This window comes from Peromyscus eremicus, chromosome 14 (genome assembly GCF_949786415.1).
Source record: "Peromyscus eremicus chromosome 14, PerEre_H2_v1, whole genome shotgun sequence".
Lineage (NCBI taxonomy): Eukaryota > Metazoa > Chordata > Mammalia > Rodentia > Cricetidae > Peromyscus > Peromyscus eremicus.
The window spans coordinates 50579993-50604630 of NC_081430.1; the positions used below are offsets into that span (position 1 = coordinate 50579993).

At 51.2% G+C, this 24638-nt stretch overlaps 1 protein-coding gene across 1 annotated transcript in view; it reads right to left on the minus strand.

Annotated features, from left to right (window-relative positions):
- Itpk1 (inositol-tetrakisphosphate 1-kinase) overlaps nt 1–24638 on the minus strand; it is a 141566-nt gene that overhangs the window by 95374 nt on the left and 21554 nt on the right. Inside the window, exon 2 of the mRNA XM_059279284.1 lies at nt 14775–14799. Coding sequence (XP_059135267.1) covers nt 14775–14799 — 25 coding nt within the window. The remainder of the gene's footprint in view (nt 1–14774; nt 14800–24638) is intronic.

The following is a 24638-nucleotide window of genomic DNA, read 5'->3' on the forward strand; positions in this document are numbered from 1 at the left end:
ATCTCTACAGTTAAAGGACTTGTGGCCACTGGATCCTTGGAGTGTGAAGAAATGTATTTTGTTCCCATAGGCCACACAAGACGCTATAGATATTCTAGAAAGCCATTTAAAGATGCCTTCTAGAAGGTCAGAAAATCACATAGACAGAGAGACAGCTCCCGAGGGGCCCTGGTCCTATGGCAGCACTGTCTCAGAAGTAAAGGGGGCCACGAATAGTCCAGCTGGAGGGGCTCCCTGACTTACAGTCAAGGCTGAGTCCCAGCCATTGGACCTAAGACACTTTGTCTTCTCCCTAGTAATATGGATGGGCAGGAGTCCCCATGCCCATTAGCTGGCAAAGGTCACAGATAGCAAAGTAGCAGAATGTCTTGAGTGGTGGGCCCAGAGTATCCTCCAAGTACCCAAAAGTCTCAGATGCTGCTCCTCCAGGCCCTGCTGCCTGGGCTGAGAGGTAGTCATAGGACCAGGACCCCTGGGAGCTGTTTCTCTGTCGAGATGATTTTCTGACCTTCTATTAGGCATCTTTAAATGGCTTTCTAGAAGATTCAAGGTCACTAGTCTCTCTCTCTCTCTCTCTCTCTCTCTCTCTCTCTCTCTCTCTCTCTCTCTCTTTCTCTGGTTTTTTGAGACAGAGTTTCTCTGTGTAGTTTTGGTGCCTGACCTGGATCTCGCTCTGTAGACCAGGCTGGCCTCAAACTCACAGAGATCCGCCTGGCTCTGCCTCCTGAGTGCTGGGATTAAAGGCGTGCGCCACCACCGCCCAGTTGGTCACTAGTCTCTTAAGCTTAGTCACTGGGTGCTCCACCCACCACCCACCACCCTCCCCCATGCCAGGCTGTTTCTGCCCTATTCCTGAACCTTCAGCTCATCAGAAGCACCCTTGCCCAACCTGGCTCCTATCGATCTTGTCAAACGCTGGGAATGATGGGAGAAGGTGGCAAACCAAGGACTCTCTCCCCACAAGGAATCTACACTCCTCTCCCACCTGAGACGGGAGACGCACCGGTCAAAGTCAAATTCTCAGTTAGCCAAGCGTGGGCTTCGTGAAACCAGAGTCAGATTGGTAGAAGATGAGCTGCTGTGAAGTCCTTGCCCAGCACAGCCCTGCATGCCCTCCTGAGCCACCTCCTGGTAGTGGGGCTGAGATATACAAGCTCCTCCTCCCATTGGTCCTCACCTCATCTCAGGTTTCAGCCCACCACCATCTGGCTGTGTCCACTTGCCCAGAACTGCACAGCTACAAAAGGGCACAGCTGGAACTAAGGGTGAATCCTAGCCAGTGGCCCATGAGATGCAGAGGAGCACCTTCCTCTGGGACTCAAACCCAGTTCTGCTGCTAATTCACTGGGCAGCACAGGGCAAGCAAGGCTGGCTCCACACGGGAAGCCTGAGTCTTGCCTGAAAGTGGGCACGAACAAAAGCAGCCAGCCAGGGAAGGCACAAATAGCTACAAGGCTAGTTCATGGAGGCCCAGCCCAGTGACAAAGGCATTCCGGGATTCCTCCACAGGTATGTCCTAGCTCCCAGACTCCAGTGCTGTCTACTCCTTCCAGATGTCCCTTCACGACCTGAACAAAGTTCCCAGTCCAGGCCCTGCACCTCATTTCCACTAGATCAGCAGAGCCTCCGGAGCAGCTTCTGGAGTGTGACTCAGCCCCACAACACCAAGTTTCTGGGACACGGCTGCTGGCTGGGCCCCAGCAAGCCGGCATCTCCTTATAGGGCGTGCTTTATAGCCATTCTACAAAATTCAAGAGGAGTGAGATGCAGACAGTGATGCTGGGGAGCAGGCTGGGGGCAGGAGCTCAAGTTCCCAGAGCGTCTGGGTCCGCAAAGGCTCTCCCTGTCTGCTGCCTGTGCACAGCAGAGATCTGTGGAGGAGGAAGGGCCACTCTGGTTCCCGGGGGAGTCTCGAGTCAGGGGGCTGGACAAAATGAGAAGAGAGAGGCAGAGCCAAGCTCTAGCTCCCGATTTGCAAACCTTTTGGAAAAGCCAACAACTGTTGTGCCTGGGACTCCCTGGGACCTCCCCAGAGAACCATAAGTGGCGTGCTAGGTTTGAGGAAAGTGATGTTTGTGAAGCTAGAGCCAGCATCCATATCTCTGCACCCCATCATTGCTGAACTAGAACTGAATCAGCCTTTGCCCATTAGTGCACCCCAGGGCAAAAGCCATTCCAATCTCAAAGGGTGCTGCAGAGCACACAGCATCCACCCCTAGACATAGTTGAGAGCTGGGCTACAAACAGGAGCAGAGGGACCACAAGCCGGACCACCACGGAGAATCATCCCCAGTCATCCCCACTCTGAACAAACCAGATAGGCGTATACATGACTGGTGTGTCTGACTCTCCCCTTGTAGGAATACATCATACAGAGAGAACCCTGTATCCTGGCCCACACACGCTCCCCCCTTTACACTTGCATTTTCTGCAGGTCACTAATGACAACTATATTAGCACTTGTAAATGGTACTGGACCCCTGCTTCCAAGACAAACCACGTACCAAGCTCTGTGCCCACTTACATTGCATTATATCTCAATGCTTAGAACCCTATGAGACTGCATCAATCAATATTCCCATTCTACAGACGAGGAGATGGAAAGTCGGGGAGGTGAGTCACTTGTCCTGTTTTAAGTGAGAGGCCCAGTGAGCTTCATCTTCATGAGGCTCACCAACTAAAGCCAATTCCACACCTCCCCGTCCTCCTCAGTAACAGAATCCTGAGGTCGTTTGAGGTGACAATGTGCCCAGTGAAAACATCACACTCCCTGCCCATTGACACCAGATGTGGCTCAGTTCTGACACAGGCATGGTCAGAAGCACTATTACAAGGGACTTACTTCTAAGAAGGCCACCAAGTGAGAATGGACTCCAGTGGGTGCTGGGTGGGGGTCTTTCCCCACACTGCCTCCACTGCTCAGAAAGAACAAATGTGGATGCAGCTCCAACAACAGGAAGCCACACAAGGCCAGCAGAGAGGGTGGAATGTCCCAGACATATGTCACCCCATAGCTCTGTGGTGTCTATACCCGGCGTCTTTAATGTGGGAGACAAACGCATCCAGGTTTCTTTGGGTCACTGGCATTCCTAGTCCCCTACTGACAGCTGAATACAAATGCCACCTAGTAGAGCTTCAGGGGTGCAGGATGTCGGAGAATTGAAGCTGGCCAGACAGAGCAGGGGAGTGAGGCTGGGACCAGGTAGAGCCCTGACACTAATGTGCAACAGCCTTGCACAAGGGAACCAGAGAAGATGGGTTCAGGCCACCATCTCCTGCTGTTTCTATTATAGGTCTCCTTTTCTCACCCGGGTTAAAACTTCCTCTTTGTACCACCACCATGGTTCTTTAATGTGCAGAAGAAAGATCAATCATCTTTCTGTTTGTTTGTTGTTTGTTTTGGAGTGGGCTGTTGTGTGTGGTTCTGCTTTGTTTTTCTTCCTCTGCAATCCAGGTTGGCCTGGAATTTACAATCCCCCTGCTTCCACCACCTGACTTCTGGGATTATAGGCATGTGCCATTACACCCAGCCCTCTCCAGAGTTTTCATTCTCCCTCCTGGGGACTTTCACCATGGTAACTAATCTCATTTTCCCACACGCACTAGCTGCCAGGAGGCTCAGAATTGCCCTGATGTGCTCCCACGGCGGAGGTGTTCTCTGTCGCTGCCTGTCATCATCTTATTTACTAGAGTTTCCTTGGAAGGAGGAGGTAAAAAGTAAAACATGCAGAATGCTGAAAACCTTGTCACCCTAGACTGCAAAAACTCATCCATCCCTTTCCAAGAACAGTTAAATGGCAATTTACCTCACAAGTTAGCACTTCATGGGAATAGAGAAAATAGCACTTCATGGGAGACTAGTAAGATGGCTCAGTGGTTAAGAGCACTGGCTGCTCTTACAGGGGACCTGGGTTTAGCTCTCAGCACCCACATGGTGGTTCACAAACCATCTGCAACTCCAGGTCCAGGGGAGTCAATGCCCTCTTCTGGCCTCCATAAGCACTGCACATATGAGGTGTACGTACATACATACAGGCAAACAAACACATGCATTAAAAAAAAATTTTTTTAAAGAAGAAAGAAAATCATTTCCAGTTCATGAATGTAGTTGGCTCTCTGTACTTGACAGGTTCTACATCCAAGACTCAACCAACTTCAGATCAAAAATATTTGAAAGAAATATTACAAGCATGCTTACCACATACAGACTATGTTTGTTATTATTCCTTATTTCTAGTACAGTGTTTACACTGTACTAGATGTGATACATAGCCAGTGATGGCTAGAGTGTATTGGCTTTCTGCAAACATTCTTTACAAGGGACTTGAACATTCATGGATTCTGGTACCCACAGGCGTTTCTGGAATCAGTCTCCCAAAGGATGGACCTTTGAAAATGATGCCAAATGATACATCAAGCTGTGCCTAGGAAAGCAACAGCAAGCTTTGCCCAACACCAGGCTACATACACCACCAAGCATAGACCACGAATCTTCCATGGCACACAGACACATAACCACTATCTCTAGCAATCAAAGGCACCTTCCCCATGGCCAGCATGGCAAACCTGAATGTCTCAATTTTGAAAGAACTAAAAGGCACAAAATGGGTGTTATAGAAGCAGAGAGGAAAGGGGGAAAAAAAAGAATAAGTTAGTAAAAGTACAGCCAAAGGAGAAGGAGACGGTCACTACTTTGAGGAAATGACACAGTGGGGACTGTCTCCAGTTCACATATTTCTGTAATATTAAATTATTTTTCTGCTAATTCCCAAAGATTTCTTGGTAAGATGCTTCTATATGCTAGGATGTACACTAGGTAGCCAAAGCCCCCAGAAAAACAAGATGAGACCCATGTCCCTAAAGAACTTACAGAAAAAGGCAGGGAAGCCCCTAGCCTGGTGACACCCTGAGATGAGCTCAGATGCCTGCAAGGTTAGGTGCTCAGGGTAGGTCCCTGAAAAGGGAGAGCCCAAGAAGGCTTTAAGGAGCTGGTGACTGCGAGCTTTGTTCTGATGGAACAATGTGTGTCCACCAGATGGGAGAGAGGAGGGATGTGGCCCGCTGCAGGAACAGAATGTCTGGAGGACAGGCCATGTCTCAGGGACACTGGGGCTCTGTATAGGGTGTGTTAAAGGTACACATGTGGTTGGGGCTGGAGCTGGGTTTCCTGGAGCAAGATTCAACTACAAGGGTTTCACTGACCCCTTCCAGGAATGGGTCCTGGCACAGTGGCAAACAGTAACAACATGGGGCTTGTTGAAAAGGGACACCTAAGTAGCCATGCAGCAGAAGGGCCCAGTGTAGGGAAGGGACCACAATGCCCCAGGACAAAGGGACCACAGGAGAGCACTGGCTTTGAAAAACACAAAGCCAGCAGTGGAATATGAAGGTCAGGTGACAATGCGGAGGACACCGTGCTAACCGAGCCAGCCCACACTAGTATGGAAAAGGCTAAACTTGCAAACACAAAGCCAAGCACAGTGGTGCACACCTACAATCTCTATTTTGGGAGATCAGAGTTCAAGGCCAGCCTCAGTTACTTAAGACCCTGTTTTACATATACATTCTCTCTCTCTCTCTCTCTCTCTCTCTCTCTCTCTCTGTCTTAGTAAATGCGGTATAATTCATTAATTAATGAGTATAACTCATTAACCACTGAGATGGTTCAGTGGGTAGAGGTGCTTATGCTCAGGCCTGATGACCCCACTAGAAAGTAAGAAAGAATCAACTCCTGAGAGCTGGGCTCTGACTTCCACAAGCCCTCCCTGGCATACCCACATCACATTCATACACATACATACACAACCCCAAGTCAGACACTGGAAATAAAAATTTTAAATAACCATCTGAATTCACTGGTGTCGTGGCACATGTCTCTAATCCCGGTTAAGTGCTGGGGGAAAGATCCCAGAATACACGGAGGCTGTGCGCACACTTGCTGTGGCCACCTCTCTCCACAACACCGAGCGCTCTTGAAGAGGTATCAAGGCAAACAAGTCTTCAGGGCCTAGTGGATGCAGACAGGTGTCTGACCACCACTCCAAAGGCCCAGAGCCCACTGCTGGGCACCATCCTACCCACCTCCCAGAGGCAGAGGCAGCAGGAATGAGAGCCAGCCCCACCACCTGGTAGCCCACCCTTTCCACTGACTTCCCGGGAGTGAAAAGCAAGTCTTTGTCTCCATCTTTCAGAAACATCGACAGGTGATGTGACAGGACAGGAAGACAGATCATAAAAACCTGGTGGGAGTGAGGTCTCCCTGAAGTGATACTGGCCATATGTGGACACATGCAAGCTTCAAGGAAGGCATACGAGACTCGTTAGGCTATGCTCTCCCAACTTTGGAATGTCGTGTGGTTTTCCCATAATAGAACGCTTTAAAAGTGATAATAAACAAGCCTTCTAGAACCTTACTGCCTGCCTTCAACAACTTCTCTCTCCCCTCCTCCTTGCCCTCCCCTCTCCCCTCCTCCCAAGCAACCTTAGGCAACTACTTGCCTTTTCTGTTTCTTCATTTAAAACACAAATGACAGTCTTATAAACCTAACTGAACTGGATATGAGGACATGAATAAATGTACATGAATCTTTATACCAGAGCACAAAACATGTGCTCAATCCAGGTCACTACCCAGAAGTAGTATGCTGAGGTGGTGACTACAAAACATCCTAGACGTGGTTTTTGATACTGCCTTGTGCCTCCCTGGGTTCCCTAATGCCCTGCTTCTAGTACAGAGCCAGGCATGAGGGACACTGTGGTAGACACTGGCCTGTAGGCGCTGTAGGTGCTAGTGCACAGAATGTAAACAGATCGCAAGCAAGCCTTGCCACCGTCACACCTCAGGGTCTTAATGCCTCAAACTCCGCAAGGTCACTTCTAGAAATCTATCCAAAGTGAACACGGAGCTAGGATCTAAACCTACAAAGACCTAAGTTCAGACATCCACGGCAACACTGCCAGCCAGAAGTAACCTTGAACTGAGGCCCCAGACACTCATACACATAGACAATGGGCCACGGAGACAAACAGCTTAACAGTTCATCTACCCCAAATACAGGTCCCAACCTGAGCGCCCAGACATAACAGCATGTTTTCGTGATTGTCTCTGGGTTTACTTCCCAAGATTTCAGCAATGAGCACACGCTACTCAGAGGTGCAAGAAGAATCTAGAGCTGCTGCTAACCAACCAGAGCTGGCACTGCCTGTGGGAAGCAATGGCTTGACCCTCTCTTCAGTCATCCTGCAAGCATAGTTCATAGGCTGCACCCAGAAGCCTTTGCAGACTACCCAGTTCCGGCTTTGGGAAGGCAGTTAATGGGCAGTTCCAGCTGCAGAGGTGGGGTCTGCAGGAGAAGCAGGGAGGGGTCATGAGCAAGAGGATGCCTGAGCAGCTCTGAAGGCACACAGGGAAATAGCAGCCGGGCTGAGGAGGGAGATGCGGCCTTCCTACTCAATAGAAAAACAAGGCACTTTGCGTGCTTTGGAGGTAAGCAGAAGACCATGCATGGCTCCTGCCTGCAGCTGTGATGGTTGTCACGTCAACATACCATTCCCTCAGCTGCAGATCTGCTCCTCTGCTCCCCAAGATGGTGCCCCAGTCCCACATGGCCTCATAGGCCATGCACCAAGTGTCTCCAGCTGCAGCATGCACCCAGATCACAAACAGATTCAGACTGGGCTGGGGCACTCAAAGTCTCCTCCCACAGTACTAGCAATGGTGGGTGGCATCTCAAGAACCACACTGAGTAGCGACTTCACCCCAGAACTGGAGGCCATTTTCCAAACATATCTGCTTCTGCCTCTTCCAAATGCCCTCTCCATCCCTTCCTGTTTTCCTTTTTGCTTCTCTTTAGTCTCATGTGAAGTACTAGCTTGCCACACTCCATCCAAGGGACATCAGGAAGTTTTGATAGTAGACCAGGCAAGTAGATCCTGTGGAGGCCCAGTCCCAGCTCAGCTCAACGGAGCATAGGAAGACCTGGGGTTCCAGATGCCTGTGAATGAGGATACACAAGGGCCCGCACAGGGAGCCTGCTTCCCTGGCCACCTTCTGCCATCTAGATGATGAAAGCAGAGCGTTTCTGTTCTAAGGAGTTCTTCTGTTGACTCAGTGAGTCTGAAGCTGGAGAACAGAAAGGCTAGACAGAGCTGAAGCCTGCTGGCACCTCAGGACTGCATGCACCTACACGCGTCCCTTCCAGGAAGCCTGGGAGAGCAGGGGTAAGATAAAGTTGGTTGTACAGTGGATAATTCAGTGGCAGGGCATTTGCTAGGACTGGTCCATCCTCAGCAACACACACACACACACACACACACACACACACACACACACACACACACACACCCCAAGTAGAAAGAAACTGCCTGGCAAACGCTAACAGCACTCAGCAGCCATCTTTAGAATGTTCTCACACTGTCTTCCAAGATGGGATTTTTGTTTTGTTTTGTTTCGTGTTTCTGGAGACAGGGTCTCACTATGTAGCCTGGGCTAGCCTTGAGCTCACAGAGATCTGCCTGTCCCTTGTTCCACAGTGCTGGTACTAAAGGTCTTCCAAAATGAGGGGTTTTTTTTATGGCTACAAAAAAACCTGATACGAACAGACACTAATTTACATAACGTTTCCACCCCATGTGTCATTATTATAAAACACACACACACACAATAATGATCATAAATTTGTCATTTAGGATATCCAAATAAGTGGCTGAGAGTGAATAATTTTCTTCATGTAGAAAAAAATAATAAAAAATAATCTGTACCTTGATTGAAAAAACACATAAAATTTGTCTTTGAAAAAAAAGAATTTACAAGCTAAAATCCTTAATAATTAGAAATCCAAAAGTTCCCTCTGGTGAGGAGGCAGCACAGCTTCTTCCAAGACACATTTTCCCCCTCACAGGCCACCGTGTTCACAGCAAAGGGTGAAGAAAAGTGACTCATATTCCTTCAGCACTTGTCAGGGTGCCAAGTATCGACCCCTTTTAAAGAGGAAGAAAATGAAATCTCACAACCAGAAAACACACTGGCAGAAAATCAGGCCGGGGCCTTAGAACTCCTCAGAGGGGTCAGACCTCTGTCCACCACTGGCCTCTGATGACCACATGGAATCTTCTTGCGCAGAACCAACCTCCCAGGCCTGTGGTGGTCATCCTTGGAGGTACTAACCTGCTGAGGGTCAGCTGTGGTCAGGTGGTCCCCAGAAAGCCACTAGCTACAATGGGGGTGGACCAGAAGATCGTCACAGGTTCTTCCCCGTTCTAAGCGCACAGACCACTAAAGTACATGGTGCTTATTAGCTCCAGAGCACTGAGGTAAGAGAAGAGCTAAGGAACGGTGTCTCCTTCACCTAGAAACAGTCTAGCAAGGGCTCCAAGGCCAGCCACCGGGGACACGGGAGAGAACGGAATGGCAGAGGAACCTAACAGGACTGATCAATCTATACCTTTAATAAAGCTACTAAAATACACCTGGAACTAGCAAGAACATTCCACGAGTAACATCCCCTGAATTCAGCACCCCTCTCTGCCATCAGCAGCGTCCCCTCCCTGGCTGTCCTTCCTCCAGTGCCTGGAACCCTGGAACCTAGAAGGCACAAGGAACACCTGGGGACTGACCCTTCACCCTTTCTCACTCCCAAATCCACCCAGGTACTACTCCTGCCCCCTGGCCTACCTCCCTTCATTGCCATGGTAACTACAGCCAGCCTGCATCTCCCCTCGACAGGCTATAACCCCGGCTTCCTGCTCGAGGCCTGGCTTTCTGCCTTCCACACCAGTGTTTTCCTGACACCCCCCCTGTGCGTTCCAGGGAGCTCTTCCTCCCACCTCAATCCCAGCCCTCCTCTCTCCCATCAGAACCCCTTCAGTGCCCAGACGCTGCCCCCACCAAAGTTCACCCAGCCCCTCAGTGGTCTGAACTCTCCTGTTTGCTTCAGCCTGGTCTCTTGCCAACCCCCTCAGGACCCAAAGCCCAAACTCCCTAGACCACCAATCCTCAACAGACACCTTTCCCAGCCTCCAAGTCTGGATGCAGGCTATTCTATGTCCCACGATGCCAACCTAATAACTTCCCATAACACTTAGGCCTCATTCACTCTTCATCAAGAGGTTATGGCCTCCTCTACAGGGCCTCCCCATTGCCACCTACCTCTTTCTTCTTGCTCCATTCCCTCAAAGACCCTAACCCACAACAGAAAGCCTGCCCCATCCACAGTCATCACCAATGTTACACCTCACCCCTGAACTGCACAGGCACAGCACGAAGTTCTACTGCAGTCCTGAGCACATGGCCTCCTCTCGGAGGTATACAGCCTGCTAATTTCTGCTTCTCAGTCTTGCCTTTCCTCGGATGCTTGATGTCTGCCAGCTTTTGGGGCAGGCTGGTTGTTCTTCCAGAAGACCCCATCTCAATTCCTGGCACCTACATGGAGGCTCACAACCATCTGTAACTCCAGTCCCAGGATACCCAACGCCCTCTTCTGGCCTCCACAGGCCCTGCATGCATGTGGTACACAAACATATATACAGGCAAAACACCCATACACATTAAAAAAAAAAAAATTTTAAGTACTGCATCTCAAGTGGGTGATGGCTCTGCTAGGGCAGAGGCCCCGCTCCCTCTTGCATCTGAGGAAACTTACTTGCCAGCCTGAAAAACAGTGGCTGCCCCAAGACTAAGTTTCATAATGTCTGAATCTGCCAAGAATTTGGAAGGAGGAATCTATAATTGGCTACTGTACTTTTCACACTTGTGGCTTACTCATTTGCATTTTAAAATAATAGCCCAGGCTAACAGACCCTGCCTTCTCCCCAGTGGGGTGGAAGCCAGGCTTATGCTGAGGCAGGCAGGGTCTTCTTGGGTCTTGCTCCATTGAGTTTGGGGCTACGAGAGGAAGGAGTAATGAAGCCCTACACAGAAAAGCATCTCTGCTGAATTTATCCACAGACCAGACCAGAGAAACACAGGCTTCTGATGAGCCCTCAGGGAAGCCCAAGGCCCAGCCCCTGAATCCAATAACCCTCTGACCCCAGACGCTGTCTCCAAGAAGGTGGTCACTGCTCCGTATTTAACACTTGGCCATTTTAGCATCCATCTGGCTGTGTTCAAAGTTTTTGGACTCAGCGAGGGAGAGGGGGAGGGGAGCAAGGTGGCAAGTCCTGATGGGTCTGTGGGCTTGGACTATGCGTCTCAGGAAGGCCCTATTGGGTGCATAAAACTAACCCCACAGCCAGACTCCTCCCCTGGGAGCCTTCCTGACTGCACAGATGGAGTAAGGTTCCAGTGTCTCTGCCCCTCTGGGCCCCTGGTCGCCTACTGCGGACTGGCCCACACAGGTGTCCAGGCTGCCACACAGAAAGTGATAGCTGCTCAACCCACACCTTGTACCTCAACCCCTGGGTCTCGGTGCCTCAGCACGGAACACACAGCAGGCTTCTGTTCCTCCTGAGAGACCCACACCGGCACGCTGGCAGCCTCCTGAGCTAACCTGGGCAGAGTGGCGCAACTCACAGGAAATCAGGTCAGGGGAGGCCAGGCAGGCAAGGCGAGCTCCCCGGTCCCCTGTGGGAAGACCCACAGAACCTCCTGATGGCCTCCCGCCATCCCTCTTTGAGGAAGTACCTGGTTCTGAGATGTAAACGGCCTTCAAAACAAACCCCAAAATTAATGTTTGAGACTGTCTCCATTGGCACGTTTTTAAGCCGATATCTGAAATGTCCCGTAAGTTTAAATACTTGCAGAGGATGTCATATCCAACATGATGTAAATATTAACATTAGAAAACAAAACTGTTACTATTTCTCTTTTAAATGGATCCAATGTGGTCCAAATACTCCGGTGATCTGCGATCCACCATCATCCATTTTCAGATTATATAATCAGGGCCTTCTCAGACAGCTAGAAACCAAACACTTCTTTTTTCTTCTCAGACTAATTTCCAATCCTCTTCCTTGGAGATGTTTAAACTGTCAGGGTATTTTACATCGGAAAGTCTCTCCCTTATTTTTCTACTACTCCGCTGAGTTATGTGTATAACTGTTCCTCCTTCAAAGGCTTTCTATATGATCATAAAGCTCTCACATACATCAAAAGTTTCTTCTGAACTAAATCATTATCGGTTATTAATATAAAATTGATCAACATGACTAACATATACTCAAAACTGCACAAGTAATATGCATGAAAAGAAAGCTTTATTAGAAACATAACTTGAGGAGATGAATGGGACTTTTTAAAAAGTCATTTCCGGCATCCACAGATGCGTCTTACCGACTGCTAGAGTAAGACAGTTAATTCTATCTCCAGTTTTCAGTTTTATAGAAACAGGTGTTAAAACTCAAGGGGAGGGGCTGGGCGGTGGTGGCCCTCACCTTTAATCCCAGCACTTGGGAGGCAGAGGCAGGAGGATCTCTGTGAGTTCCAGGTCAGCCTGATCTACAGAGTGAGTTCTAGGACAGGCTCCAAAGCTACAGAGAGAAATCCTGTCTCAAAAACACCTCAAGGGGAGGGGAGATGAATTGTTAAATTCAGCACCCATGTGCTAGTCAGGTGACAGCTCCATCGGGTCCTCTTCCCTCGATTTTGTTACCAGCACCATGGATCTCCGCCAGTCTTTATCTCCTAGGGTTATAATGACCAGCTGACTCCCTTGATAATGGAGGGCGGTGTCCTGCGGTCCCACACTGAGGTACAACTCTGCAGGTCATCAGCCCCTGTGTGCCAGCCCCAGTGCCAATCATGTCACCTGGACTGAACCAATCCTAACGGTCCTGGGACAGGTCTGCCAGTTATCCCAATGTACAGACTAGCAGGCTCATCACACAGCCAGAACCTGAGCCCAGGCCGCCTTGCTCCTCATCTCCCTGGCAGGAGTGGCTGAGGCAAAGGAAGGAATCTGCTGGCTCTCACTGCTGCAGAGCACATGCTCACACCCATGCCTGGGAAAGGTTACACACCAATGTTCCTTGAGAATAATCGGCCACTTCCTGGGTACACCACAGTCCCCATAAATGTCCATCACCGATGCTGCTGCTGTTACCAACGGATAACAGGAAGAGAAATTACTTCCGTGACCTGGATAAACAGGCCGGATCTTGCCCAGGTTCCTCATGCTTAGGTCCTGAACCCAAGTCCTGTATCCATTTAGACAGTAGCAGAAGTATCTTGTAAATGGATCATGCATTAACACAGAGAGATGACCATAGAGCAAACAGGCCAGCCCAAACCTCAACCCTCACTCCACTACCAAATGGCAGACCTCTCCAAGGGCCACAACATCTCGAGCCTCAGTTTCCTCATCTCTACAAAAGACATACCTCCTCCCATATAATCGGGACCTGACACAGGAGATGGATGCTGAGGTGCCTGGGGCACGGTCCCCCTAATCCTCTCACTCACTCACACCTCACCCAATGACTGGCACTCTGCCTACCTCACACTGAGATGTGGTGCCCGAAAGCCCAGCTGATTTGGAAAGGCCAGCCAAGGTATTTGTCTTCCAGCTTCTGCAGAGTCTCAGTGTCTTCACATTTTAAAGTTCTCAAGACTCTCCTGGACGCCAGGAGGAGGTGCAGGGAGAGGCTTCGCCATGGACTTTATTTTTAGATGCCAGAGTAGAAGGCACCCAGTTTGGCTTCACTCTGTCCCCAGCCACCACTCCCCTCCCCCTTAAGTCATCATCCAAACGAACGACAGACCCATCTCGAAAGCGTTCAGAACCCATTTGCCCGGCTCACTCTAAACAATGGCTCCAGGCTGGCGTCCCACCCACAGCCAGGGTATGGAGAAAATCTCAGGCCTGCCAGGTACGTGCCCGCCTGGATGGGGAAACCCTTTCCTACAAATGCTGAGCAGGAGCTTCCTGAAACTGAACAAACAAGGGCCCTAAGTATGCTTCAGCAGGCTTTCTAGAAACTTCCTTCAGCTGTCTGCCATCAGCCTTGGGCTGGTCCCCATCCTGGGTGACTCTCTGCAAGGCAGGCAGATATAGGCTTCAAAGCAGATGGAAGGGTGGACAGCCTGGTACCCGGACAGTCAGGTTCATCTTGGACAGGGACAGTGGAGGCGACACGGGAAACCAGGCACTGCTTTGGTGCACGTGTTCAACCTGTCCCTCACTGTGGGTCTCTATTTCTGAGTTTACGTGGAGGTAAATATCACTTCACCATCCCTGGAAAGACATGACTATAAGGGCCACGGTCTCTTAGCAGAACATCAACAGGAAATCCCACGCCCAGGCTCTCTCAGACAGGTCAACCCTGCTGACCTTCCTGAGATGGCTGCTGTTGGCAGCTGGATAGCCACTTCAGGGCCATCTCTCCATTCTTCCTTCTCTGCCCCTCCCCATTCTATCCACACTTTCTTCTCCTTCCCCCTCCTTCCATTCTTCCTTTTCCCTTCCTCCACCTATCCCTCTTTCTCCTCCATCCATCCTTCTTCCTTCTCCAGCCAATAAGCCCAAGATTGAGCAGAGGACAGGATGACAGGACACACAGCCAGTCACTACTGTCCCTTCATCCTTCCTAACACCCATCCAAGTGCCATGACCCCCAGGATCCTGGCCCTTCCTGTTCCTCACACACTAACTCTCCAAACACTAGCAGTCACCAGCCTGAGTCTGTACCCAGCTGGGGACAGAAGCTATGTCAGATCTCCAGGGGGATGTCACCATCCAGGCACCCATAAAAAGTGGCCAATCACCCAAACTCTCTCAAAGACAGATTAAGCTTGTGCTTTGGTCACCATATGGAAATGTGAAGAAGTGGTCTGTACTCACCTGCACGACCTCTATCCCTCGCTTCCTGTGGAGAAAACAAAAAAAAATGGCGTTACTCCAGCAGAGAGGCAGCGTCCTCTCCAGACCATCCACTACAGCCAGCTGAGAGCAGGACCAGCTGAGAGAGCAGCATGAGCAACGCTCAGGCCATGTCTCTCCAGCCAGCAGCCTTAGAGGGACCTCCCTCCAAGGGCAAGGTTTATGAGCCCCCTCACAACCTGGAAAAGATGGCTGATTCCCGAGGAAACCTGGCTAGAGCCCTGTAGAACTGACAGCAGCTAACACCCTCGCAAGCCCTCCAAACCTGAGCCAGGCTGGGTCTTCAGCAGTAAGAGCTCTGGCCTAGACAGCCCCAAGAATCCCATTTGCCTCAACTACCACAGGTAGATTCTCCAAAACTTTCACCTTGATCCGAACACCTCGGTCTGGTTCCCACGTCTGCCACAGCCTATCACACGAGCCATCCATTTTTCCACTTGTACTTCTCCAAACCTAGCCACTTCTGGTCCCTCCTACCATTCCGTGGCCTCTAGCTGACCCATATCCCTCTCAGCCTGAACTTGTTGGGTTTTTTTTTGTTTTTTGTTTTTTTGGGGGGAGTGTGGTTATTTGGGTTTGGGGAGGTGATTATGCTACCTGACAAAACTCCAAGATTGTTCTCCTTTTGGTTTTTTGTTTTGTTTTTCAGACAGGAACTCACTATGCAGCTCTAGAACTTGCTACGGACACCAGGCTGGTCTCTAACTCACAGAGATCCACTTGTCTCTGCCTCCCAAGTGCTGGGATTAAAGGCGTGCGCCACTGTACCTACCACAAACTATTTTTCTGTGTAACCAACATAGCTTTTACATTTTATTACCAATTCTTAACATACAAAGAAATAGGTTTCACTGTAACATTTTAATACATATACATCACTATACTTTGCTCTTATTCCCTCTTCATGGCCGCCCCTTGCTGGTCACTTTCCTCCCCTCAAATATCCCTCTTCCTGCTTCCATGTCACACATATTTGACTACCCTTACTAGCTTCCCTCCCCCTTCCTTTAGACCTCTTCCTCCCCTCACCGACTTCTCAATTCTGTCAGTACACCAGAGGCATTCCTGCACGCCCGTGTTAACACACACAGCAGGCTATGGGGCTGGTCTGCAGCTCTGTCAGTAGGTGAATGCATGCAGAAATACATATACAATGGAACTTTATCCTGCTGTAAAGAGGAAAGAGACTATGGCATTTGCAGGGAAATGGATGGAACTGAAGAACACTGTGCTAAATGAAATAAGCCAGACTCAGGAAGACAAATATGTTTTCTCTCACAGTGGAATTAGCCTGGGCTTTGTATACTCCATCTTTCTCCACCACCTTCCCACACAGTCCCACAGCCAACTATCCATCACACTTGTCTCACTCACCCCATTTAAGCATATGGGTTATGTGTACACCTTTCCAGAGCACACCACACTAAGGCTCCCTGCTGGCTACCTACCTTCATTCATCAACCTGCTTCACATTTTTTTACGGCAAGCCCCAGCTAGGACCCATCTCCATGAGGTCCAGTGCACAGGGCTGTCTCATCCCTTTCCAGGGTGTGCACTCGCCATCCCCAGCCCTCAGGACTCAGCTCAGGTGAGTCCTCCCCCACCCACTCATACAATACACCCATGAACCTGGGATCCCATTCTCCCAGCCCTAAGTCCCTGCGTATGAACCACTGTCACTCAGGGAGAAATGGTAAAAACCAAGACCTGCAGGGACTGAAATGGCCCATGTGTTTACTATACCAAGAAAAGGGCTCAGAGAAGGCTGGGGTCCAGGCAAGGCTAGCAGCCTGCAGTTTACTCACCTAGGCTCCTGGAAACAGGGACTGAGTAAAATTAAAAACTGTGCCCCTGGCCCAGTTCTGGTGCCCACCAGCCAAGAGCTGCCCAGAAAGGGCTGCTGTCCAGTAGAGCTATAAATATGGAAAAGCAACTTAGCTCCCAGCCCTGGCACAGCATTCAGAGGGTACAATAAATGCCACAGCCTCGGGAAGCAGGCAGGATCTCCCTCAGATGAGGTCACCGTCCTCACTTCTTACATGTTCGCCAGCTGCTTAGCAAATGCTTTGTGAGGGCCAACAGAGGCCCCAAGCAGACGGTAGGGCTGAGGACCACTATAACCAGCTGGGTCAACTGGAAGAACCATGTGGCTAGCCTTCCCTTCAACTCTATGTTCCAACAGAGCCTGGCCCCAAAGAACCCAATGAGAAAACTCTATGGTTGATACCACTGGGGATTCTCAGGTCATTCTGTCTTCCTGCACTTGCTGAAGAAATGACAGCCATAACCACACAAGGCACAGGCCAGACACACGGCAGCAAGGCCTCAGGCCATCCATGCCCACGAAAAGGGGCCAAACAGCATCATGAGGAGGCTCAGCGATATGAGAACCTGGATCACCTGCCCCTGTCTCATTGGATCACTCCAGCCCAACTGGAGAGGGAAGAAAACTTAGCTGCTGTCATAAGTGAGGGAACCTGCTCCAGGTCACACAGCCTAAGCCGCTCAAGGGTGGGCTCTTAAACATCAACAAAACACGGACCTGATGGGAAAGGCAGGTGACATAGGCACATATCACCCACACCCGGCAGGGCCGGTTTCACCATGGCCTTAGTCTCCCTATGGTCTCCGTTTCCCCTGGGGAAACCTGCTCCTATCCAGATGATCTCAACATGTGGCTCTCAGCTGCTAAGCCACCTACAGTCACTTCTAATCGGTCCTCACTTTACCGCACCCCAATCCTTGAAAACAGATGGGAGATGTAGGGGGTGGTTGTCTGTGCCATACCCTGAAGCACTGCCCCTAGTGAGGCAGCAGGTAGCTGCTACGTACCGGCCCCCTTGGGCGCTGCCCGGACGGGGACCCTTAAGACCCGGGATGCACGTAGGTACGTACATACATATGTGCACTCTCTTCTCTTCGCTACCTCGTGGTCTTGGATGCTGGTGCAGATCTCCAGAGAACAGCGCTGGACTGTACCTCACCTTTCTGGGATCCCTATTTCCTGTATTGTGAGTTCCCTGTATCGTGAGTTAGCCCCCCAATAAATTCCTATGGTCACTAAGCTATTTCTGTGGATTGGTAGCGATTTAATCACATTAGGGATACATACAATAAGAAAGCAACTGAGAAAGTTTGGCTGACTGAAACCTTACAAAGGACCGACCTCCCCAAGGAACCCTAGAAGCTCGTCCAGCTCAGAGCTCTAGGGAGAGGGAGGACAGATAGGGTCTGCCAGAGAGTCCCCTCTCAGTGCAGCGCACACACACACACACACACACACACACACACACACACACCCTTCACTGTCACTGGCAACATGCAGCCCTACAAGGAGGGGGCCTAAGTTACCCCATTACTTGAAGGAGGAACAGGATGATCTTCCTCAGGGAAGATTCCCAGGCTGGCGCTACACAGCTTAGACATGACCCTCAGAAAGGCAAGAAAAACCTTCATCCTCTGGGCAACAGATCTTGAGCCCCTAAGACCTCCACAGCCCAGGGAAGAGGTGGGGGGTCCGTAGAAACCACATCTACTACTTCCACCTCACAGGAAAATGAAGTAACCTGTCAGGTTCAACTCAGTCTTCATCAGGGAGTCCCAAAGTGTAGACTCCTGAAATCCGGCTGCAACCAGAAAGTTGAGAAAGGAAATCATGAGTCCAAAGAGAGGGAGAAGAGAGGAACATAAAGGCAGGGGAGAGGAGAGAGAACGGAGCTGGCTGTCAAGTGACTGTCCCCCCTCATCACCCAGACGCACACGAACGCACGAATGCTGTGGGCTCTGGGATGTCAGCTGCCAGACTGTCTGTGAGCGCAGAAGAAGATCAGAGCAAACTACTTGCAAGGAGAAAGAAGCACCCCTGACAAGCCACATGCCGCTGAAGAAACAGCCCAAAGCAGCACAAAGAACCAGGCGGGAAGCTTGGTGTACGCCCAGGAGGAACAACTCCAAGGCCACAGGGGAGCCCTGAGGGGCAGAACCCCGTGTGCCCTACACAACTCAGTTGAGAACAACGTTCGGAAGGAGAATGGGTACTTGCGCACACAGAATGAATCCAAAGTGCCACAAGACAGTGACCTCAGCAAGGCTTCAGGTCAAGGTCAAGGGCAGCTGGGAGGAGGGGCTGGAGAGGAAGTGGACTTCTCCTTTACTGTGTCCTTGACAGCGGGTGAATAGAACATCAGGCAGCCTCCCAAGTCCTCCCAAGAGACAAACTGAAGTGACCCCCTCCCCATGGAGGGGACACAGGATGGTCACGTTAGACACTCAGAACTGAGACTGTAGGCCAGTGTCAACATCCGGGGCCTTGGAAGGCAAGTCAGAAAGGCCCAGGCTGGGGCTACAGGGCTGGGGACAGCAGTGGATGACCTGGAGGCATTTCCTCATGTTCAGTATTTTCTACCACGGGCAAATCCATTACTTTCAACAATACCAGAAAAGTAACAGTAAGAGTGTAAGAGTTAAAGCTTAATAACTTAAATGTTATTAAAAGCCTGTACCTAGGGGCAATTTTCGTCTTCTTGGTAAAGTTGGCACTAATAAGTTTGGGGCAGAGTCTACTCAAACTCATAATCTTGTCTTCCAGCTGAACAGCAGAACTCCAGGGAGAGTGCACCCTGAAGGAATAAGGGGCTTGCAGAGAGGAAGGATGGCCCCTCCTTTGGAGAAGAACAGCTCTAGGTTCAGGAGGGTGGCCATCCATAGCAGTAGTCCTCTTCCTAAGTGTCACTAAGGCCCATCCCTCATCCCCACCTAGGTCAGCCATGGCCACGGTACTTGCCTTGGCTTATGAAACATACACTGAAATGACATGTACTTCAGGAAGCAGCATTTGGCTCTGACTACCGGACCCTCCAACTAGTTAGTCCTCCTGACCTGAAGACATGAGAGGGTGGGAAGGAGGAGGGCCCTCACCCAGCATTTGGAAGGCTGAGGCAGGAGGACTGTGAGTCTGAGACCAGCCTCAGCTGGAGAGATGCTGCTCCCCGAACCCCATCTATGAGGGCAGGGGATGCTGCCAATCGGGAGTGGAGCCACAGGCATCTGGAGGACAGGGGCTCTGTAATGTACATGACAGAATTATCTGGTCTAAAGTGACCACAATGTCTAAAGTGACCACCGTGACTTAAGGGACACAGCACTGAGCCACCCCAGAGGGAACACAGCACTGAAGAGTAGGTATATCCACAGTGGGTGGACTCTGTATGAGCTTGAGCTGGGCCTTTGACGTTTCTGCCCTCCTGAACATCTGTCCCTACAGCCTGGCCTAGCCTGCCCTGACTGACAACTGCCCTTCCGGAAGCAGGGTTCGCCCTATCTATCTCCATGCCCCCAAATGTTAATACAGCTCCTGGCCGGGGGGGTGGGTGGGGGGGATGGGCACATGAAAATGCAGCCTACAAGGAGCTGGGCAGCCAGTCACATCAGATCCTTCTCTCGCCCCCTCCCCAGAGAGACCTCTTCTCTAAGTCACCTAAGCCTGGCCCACATCTGGCCTCGCACAGCTGCGTCCTCTGCACAAATGCCTGTCTTCACTTGACAAACAGCAGCTCACCCACAAGACCAGCTCTCACATCACCTATACCAAGGGCCCTTTCAGAGTTGATCTTTAGCCACAGTACCAGCCAACACTACCAATGGTTCAATGGCTGCAGGCAGTGAAGCCCTGGATCCAGAGGCTGGTCTTAATTTTGGCCTCCCATGCCCACAGCCCATGCCCAGCAGGTTCAACGCTCCCAGCCTGGAGCCACCTGCCTGCCTCTTCCCTCCCTGGAATCCTGGTTCCCTTGCCGACTGCTCTGTGATTTGGATTTTCCTCCTATTAACAGTGCCAGGAACTGAAATGGCCCGATATAAAGACAACATATGAACAGAATTTTAAAGCCAGTACAAACATATGAATTGTTTGGACAGCACCAGAGAAGAACCAGATAAAACTGAGAGCTGCCATATGTCTTTTTTTATTTATGAGATGCGGAGGAGGGGGTCCCTTCCCTTACTTGAAAAGTCAGCATCCTGAAGACCCTGCCCATACTAGGTGCCCCACCCAAGGGAGGCAGGCAGGCCCAGGTGTGGGTCTCTCTCAGTACAGATGAAGCAACCTGACTCATCAATCCCTTGGACCTTGAACAAGTTGGTGGGGCCCCGGAAGTGGGCAGAGCAGGTGACTCACCCTGCTGCCCTTCCGGGAAAAGCAGGCATCTGGGGCTCCAGTGCCTGGGCAACCCACCCTTTGGTTTCCAGAAGAGAATCAGAACGGGGCTGGGGTGAGCCACAAAGCTCTCCAGGACATGTTCTACAGCATCCACACTGTGGCCAATCCACCCACAGAGGCATCAAGTCTAACCCTTCAAAGCTCTGACACACCTCCACTCTCCAGAGTAAAATAATCTCTATTTGAAAGCCTTTGGGCTCTCAACTGGGAGAGATGGACTCTACGGAGAGATACCCATAGGCCTCCTCCAACCTGGCTACCAGCCGACCTTACTGAAGCTCATAACGCAGCCTGCTCCCTGGATGCAGCACTCTGAGTCCCAAGAATGCAACAATCCTGGCCTGGAGAGCAAGATAAGTCGCAAGCAGGGACTCGGTGAGGGAGAATTCCGCCCTCCACAGTCCACGCTTTGCTAACACCTACCTTCAAGGTACACCTCCTGTTACAGCAGCAGTCCTGCACGTATGCAAGGCACTGACACACACACCTGTAGCCAAACTGTCCCCTGAGCAACCAACGCACCCCTCAGCCTGGCCCCTAGTCCCAGGACCACCAGAGGGGATCCTGAAGCCACAGACATTAGGACTTGTCACCATCACGTGCTGGGTTTCTCTGTGGAACCCTGGCCCAGAGGAACCCCTAAGCCACAGGCCCTGCCAAAGGATGCTAACAGCCACATGAAAGGTGGGACACAAACAATGAGCTGGTGTGTGTGCCACTGGATCCCAAGCTGAGCCAACAGCCTCACTATCTTTACCGGCAGGAGGTGCTTGAGGGTTCCCATTAAAGCAAGGGCCAGAGTTGGCCCTGTCCCCATCTCAGAGAATCATCTAAACACCGTCCAAACCTCAGGCACCTCAGAATGGCAAGTCCCAAGGAGCACTGGTCTGCGGTAGGGTAGAGAGCCAAGAAGCCTAGCTCTGACACCCACCTGGCCACAGAGAGCTCTGACCTTGACCCAAAACTGCTTTCTGAGGCTGCAGTCTCATCCCAGAGCCTGAGATGGGCAATGTGAATACTGTATTCATAGTCTATGGCCTCCGTAACAAATGAAACACCACAGCAGATAACTACAAGCAACACAGAACCTTCCATGGTGTGGGTCAGCCTTCTTTCTTCCCAGGATGGGAAGATTCTACCCCAGCCTGTCCTCTCCAGTTCTGGAAACTGTCACTCTGACTCCCAGCCACATCACTGACTGCCCTCCACTTGTACTGCCTCGTCTCCTCTCCCTGGCACTCCTTCTTCCTCTTATCAGGACCTTTGTGACCGCCCCGGGTCCACCCAACTAATCCAGGGCAATTTCCCCACCTCAGGATCGCCCCTGTGATGACACTGTGCCCTCTGAACACGAGGGCCTGGCCATCTCTGCTAGGCAACCTGTTCTGTCAGCTACAGCCCCGAGGCTTCACTCAGCAGCTTTGCCACCCTATGACACCCAGACACTCCCCTGAAGTGTCCAGGGGGAGAGACAGGAAAACCTGCCCGGGCATTCAAAGGGAGCCTAGATGGCCAAAGGAAGAGGAAACTGGCACTCAGATTCACCTGGTACCCACAGGGCCAATGAGCAAGCATGACCAGGGGTCCCGATGAGAACAGCAGACCTGGGAAGGGGTGGGGGTCACGGACCCTGGAGACCTAAGAACCCAGGCCTCACACCTTGGCTGAAAATTGGAGAGAAGGTTGACAATCCTGACCCCAGGTTCATATTGAGGTCAAGGAAAGATGCCCAGGCCAGCCACACCCAATTCCTGGCTCTCAGGCAGGTCCCACCCTGGACTCTGCCAAGCGCTGTGAGCAGTAACAGATTCTCTGAATGTGGAGCCAGTTGGAACCTAAAACTGGGCCAGCACCCAGGCATACCAGGGCCCTGCAGGGGCCAGTCAGGTTCCCCATTTATAGGCCTGGGAGTATAGTGACCTAGCCCCAGTCCCCATCCCAAATGCACTGAGCACCTTAACTCAAAAAGAAGCCCCTTGATCTGATGCCTAAGACCCTCCAGTTTCCAGAGGATTCTGAAGGCCTGGGCATGACTCAAACAAACAGGCCAACAGCTGCAGTACCTGGGCTGTCTCGTTCCCATCCAGCCTGCTCCCCAAGCCAGATGTGAGAAAGGATAGGGAGGAGGTGAAGCTGGAGGTGCCTGTGAGTGCCAGGCATTGCTCATGCACTGAACTACTCCTCACGCTTAACTCCCGTAGGCTCCCTGCCTCCCTGACACACACCCAGGTGACAGATTTAGAGTCACTAACACTCTTGCCCAAGGCTGAGAGCAAAGCCATGGTCTAAACTCAGGACTACCTCTCAGCTTCCTTAACCCACAACCATGTACTGTGGTCTGTATGGGGCTCAGATCTGCTAGGGAGACCTCTGGGATATTTGGGAGAGGAAGTGTTCTGGACAAAGCTGCCTCTGGTCCCTCAGCCCACCCCGATCCCAAGCCTCGCTAAAATCCTCTCTTGGAGCCTTGGTCCCCAAGGGGCAGAATCCTCCACACCTGAGGAACAGCCTTGACTAAAAGTCAAGGGCCCAGAAGACACTCCCTAAGGTGTGACTGGTCTCAAACATCCGGTAAATCTGTAACCTGGACATGCCCTGCAGCATCCAAGGTCCAGAATTAGGATAAACCTGGGTCCCCTGGCTGACTTTTCAAGCAAAAGGAACCTTCTCAGAAACAAAAGGGACGAGAAAGTAGATGCCTATTAAGCCACAAAAGAGGTGGTTAGCTCTCAGAGCAAAAGACTGCCCAGTAAGAGGTGGCACACGCCTTTAATCCCAGCACTCGGGAGGCAGAGCCAGGCGGATCTCTGTGAGTTCGAGGCCGGCCTGGGCTACCAAGTGAGTTCCAGGAAAGGCGCAAAGCTACACAGAGCAGAGAAACCCTGTCTCGAAAAACCAAAAAAAAAAAAAAAAAAGAGGTGAGTGTCCCATGCAGAGAGGAATTCAATCAGGCTCTAGATGCCTACAGTAGTCAGGAGAGGAGACTGATGCACAGGAAAGATGACAGAATGAAAACGTAGAGAATACCATCCAACATCCAAAGGCTTCTGCATCTGCTAGTGAGAGAAAAATCAGCTGCATCGCAGGACTGTGGCACGGAGGGAAGGCCTCAGAGGACCCCACTGCCCATAGTCATGCTCCAGGGCTACCTCCCAGCAGGCAGGCACATGCCCCCCCACCCCACCCCCTTCCTTCCCAGTGCTCATGCCCTGCCAAGCTCTGCAGCTGGGAGTCATGGCAACAGGCCCCAAACATCTGCAATAATCCCTCGGAGCCCCACACGGGGGTCACAGCAGCCAACACACCAGTGCGGAGAGCCAGGGCCCTGTGCAGAAGCAACGAGGAAAACAGTAATATCTTACTCCAACTAGGAGAGAAGAAAGGAGAGCGAGAAATGCCTGCCAGGCATCGGGAGTGACATACGCAAAAGGCGCAGACCTGTGTACTGTGGGCCAGCAGACAGGTCTCCAGACGGTCTCCCTGCTGCCCCACGTGTCCACCCTCCTGATAGTGACCTTCTACTTCAGAAGCATGACTCACCTCACCATCCTGCCCCGTCATGCCTTCATGCAGCTTCTCTTACCACCTGGCACTGAGGCCCCTAACAG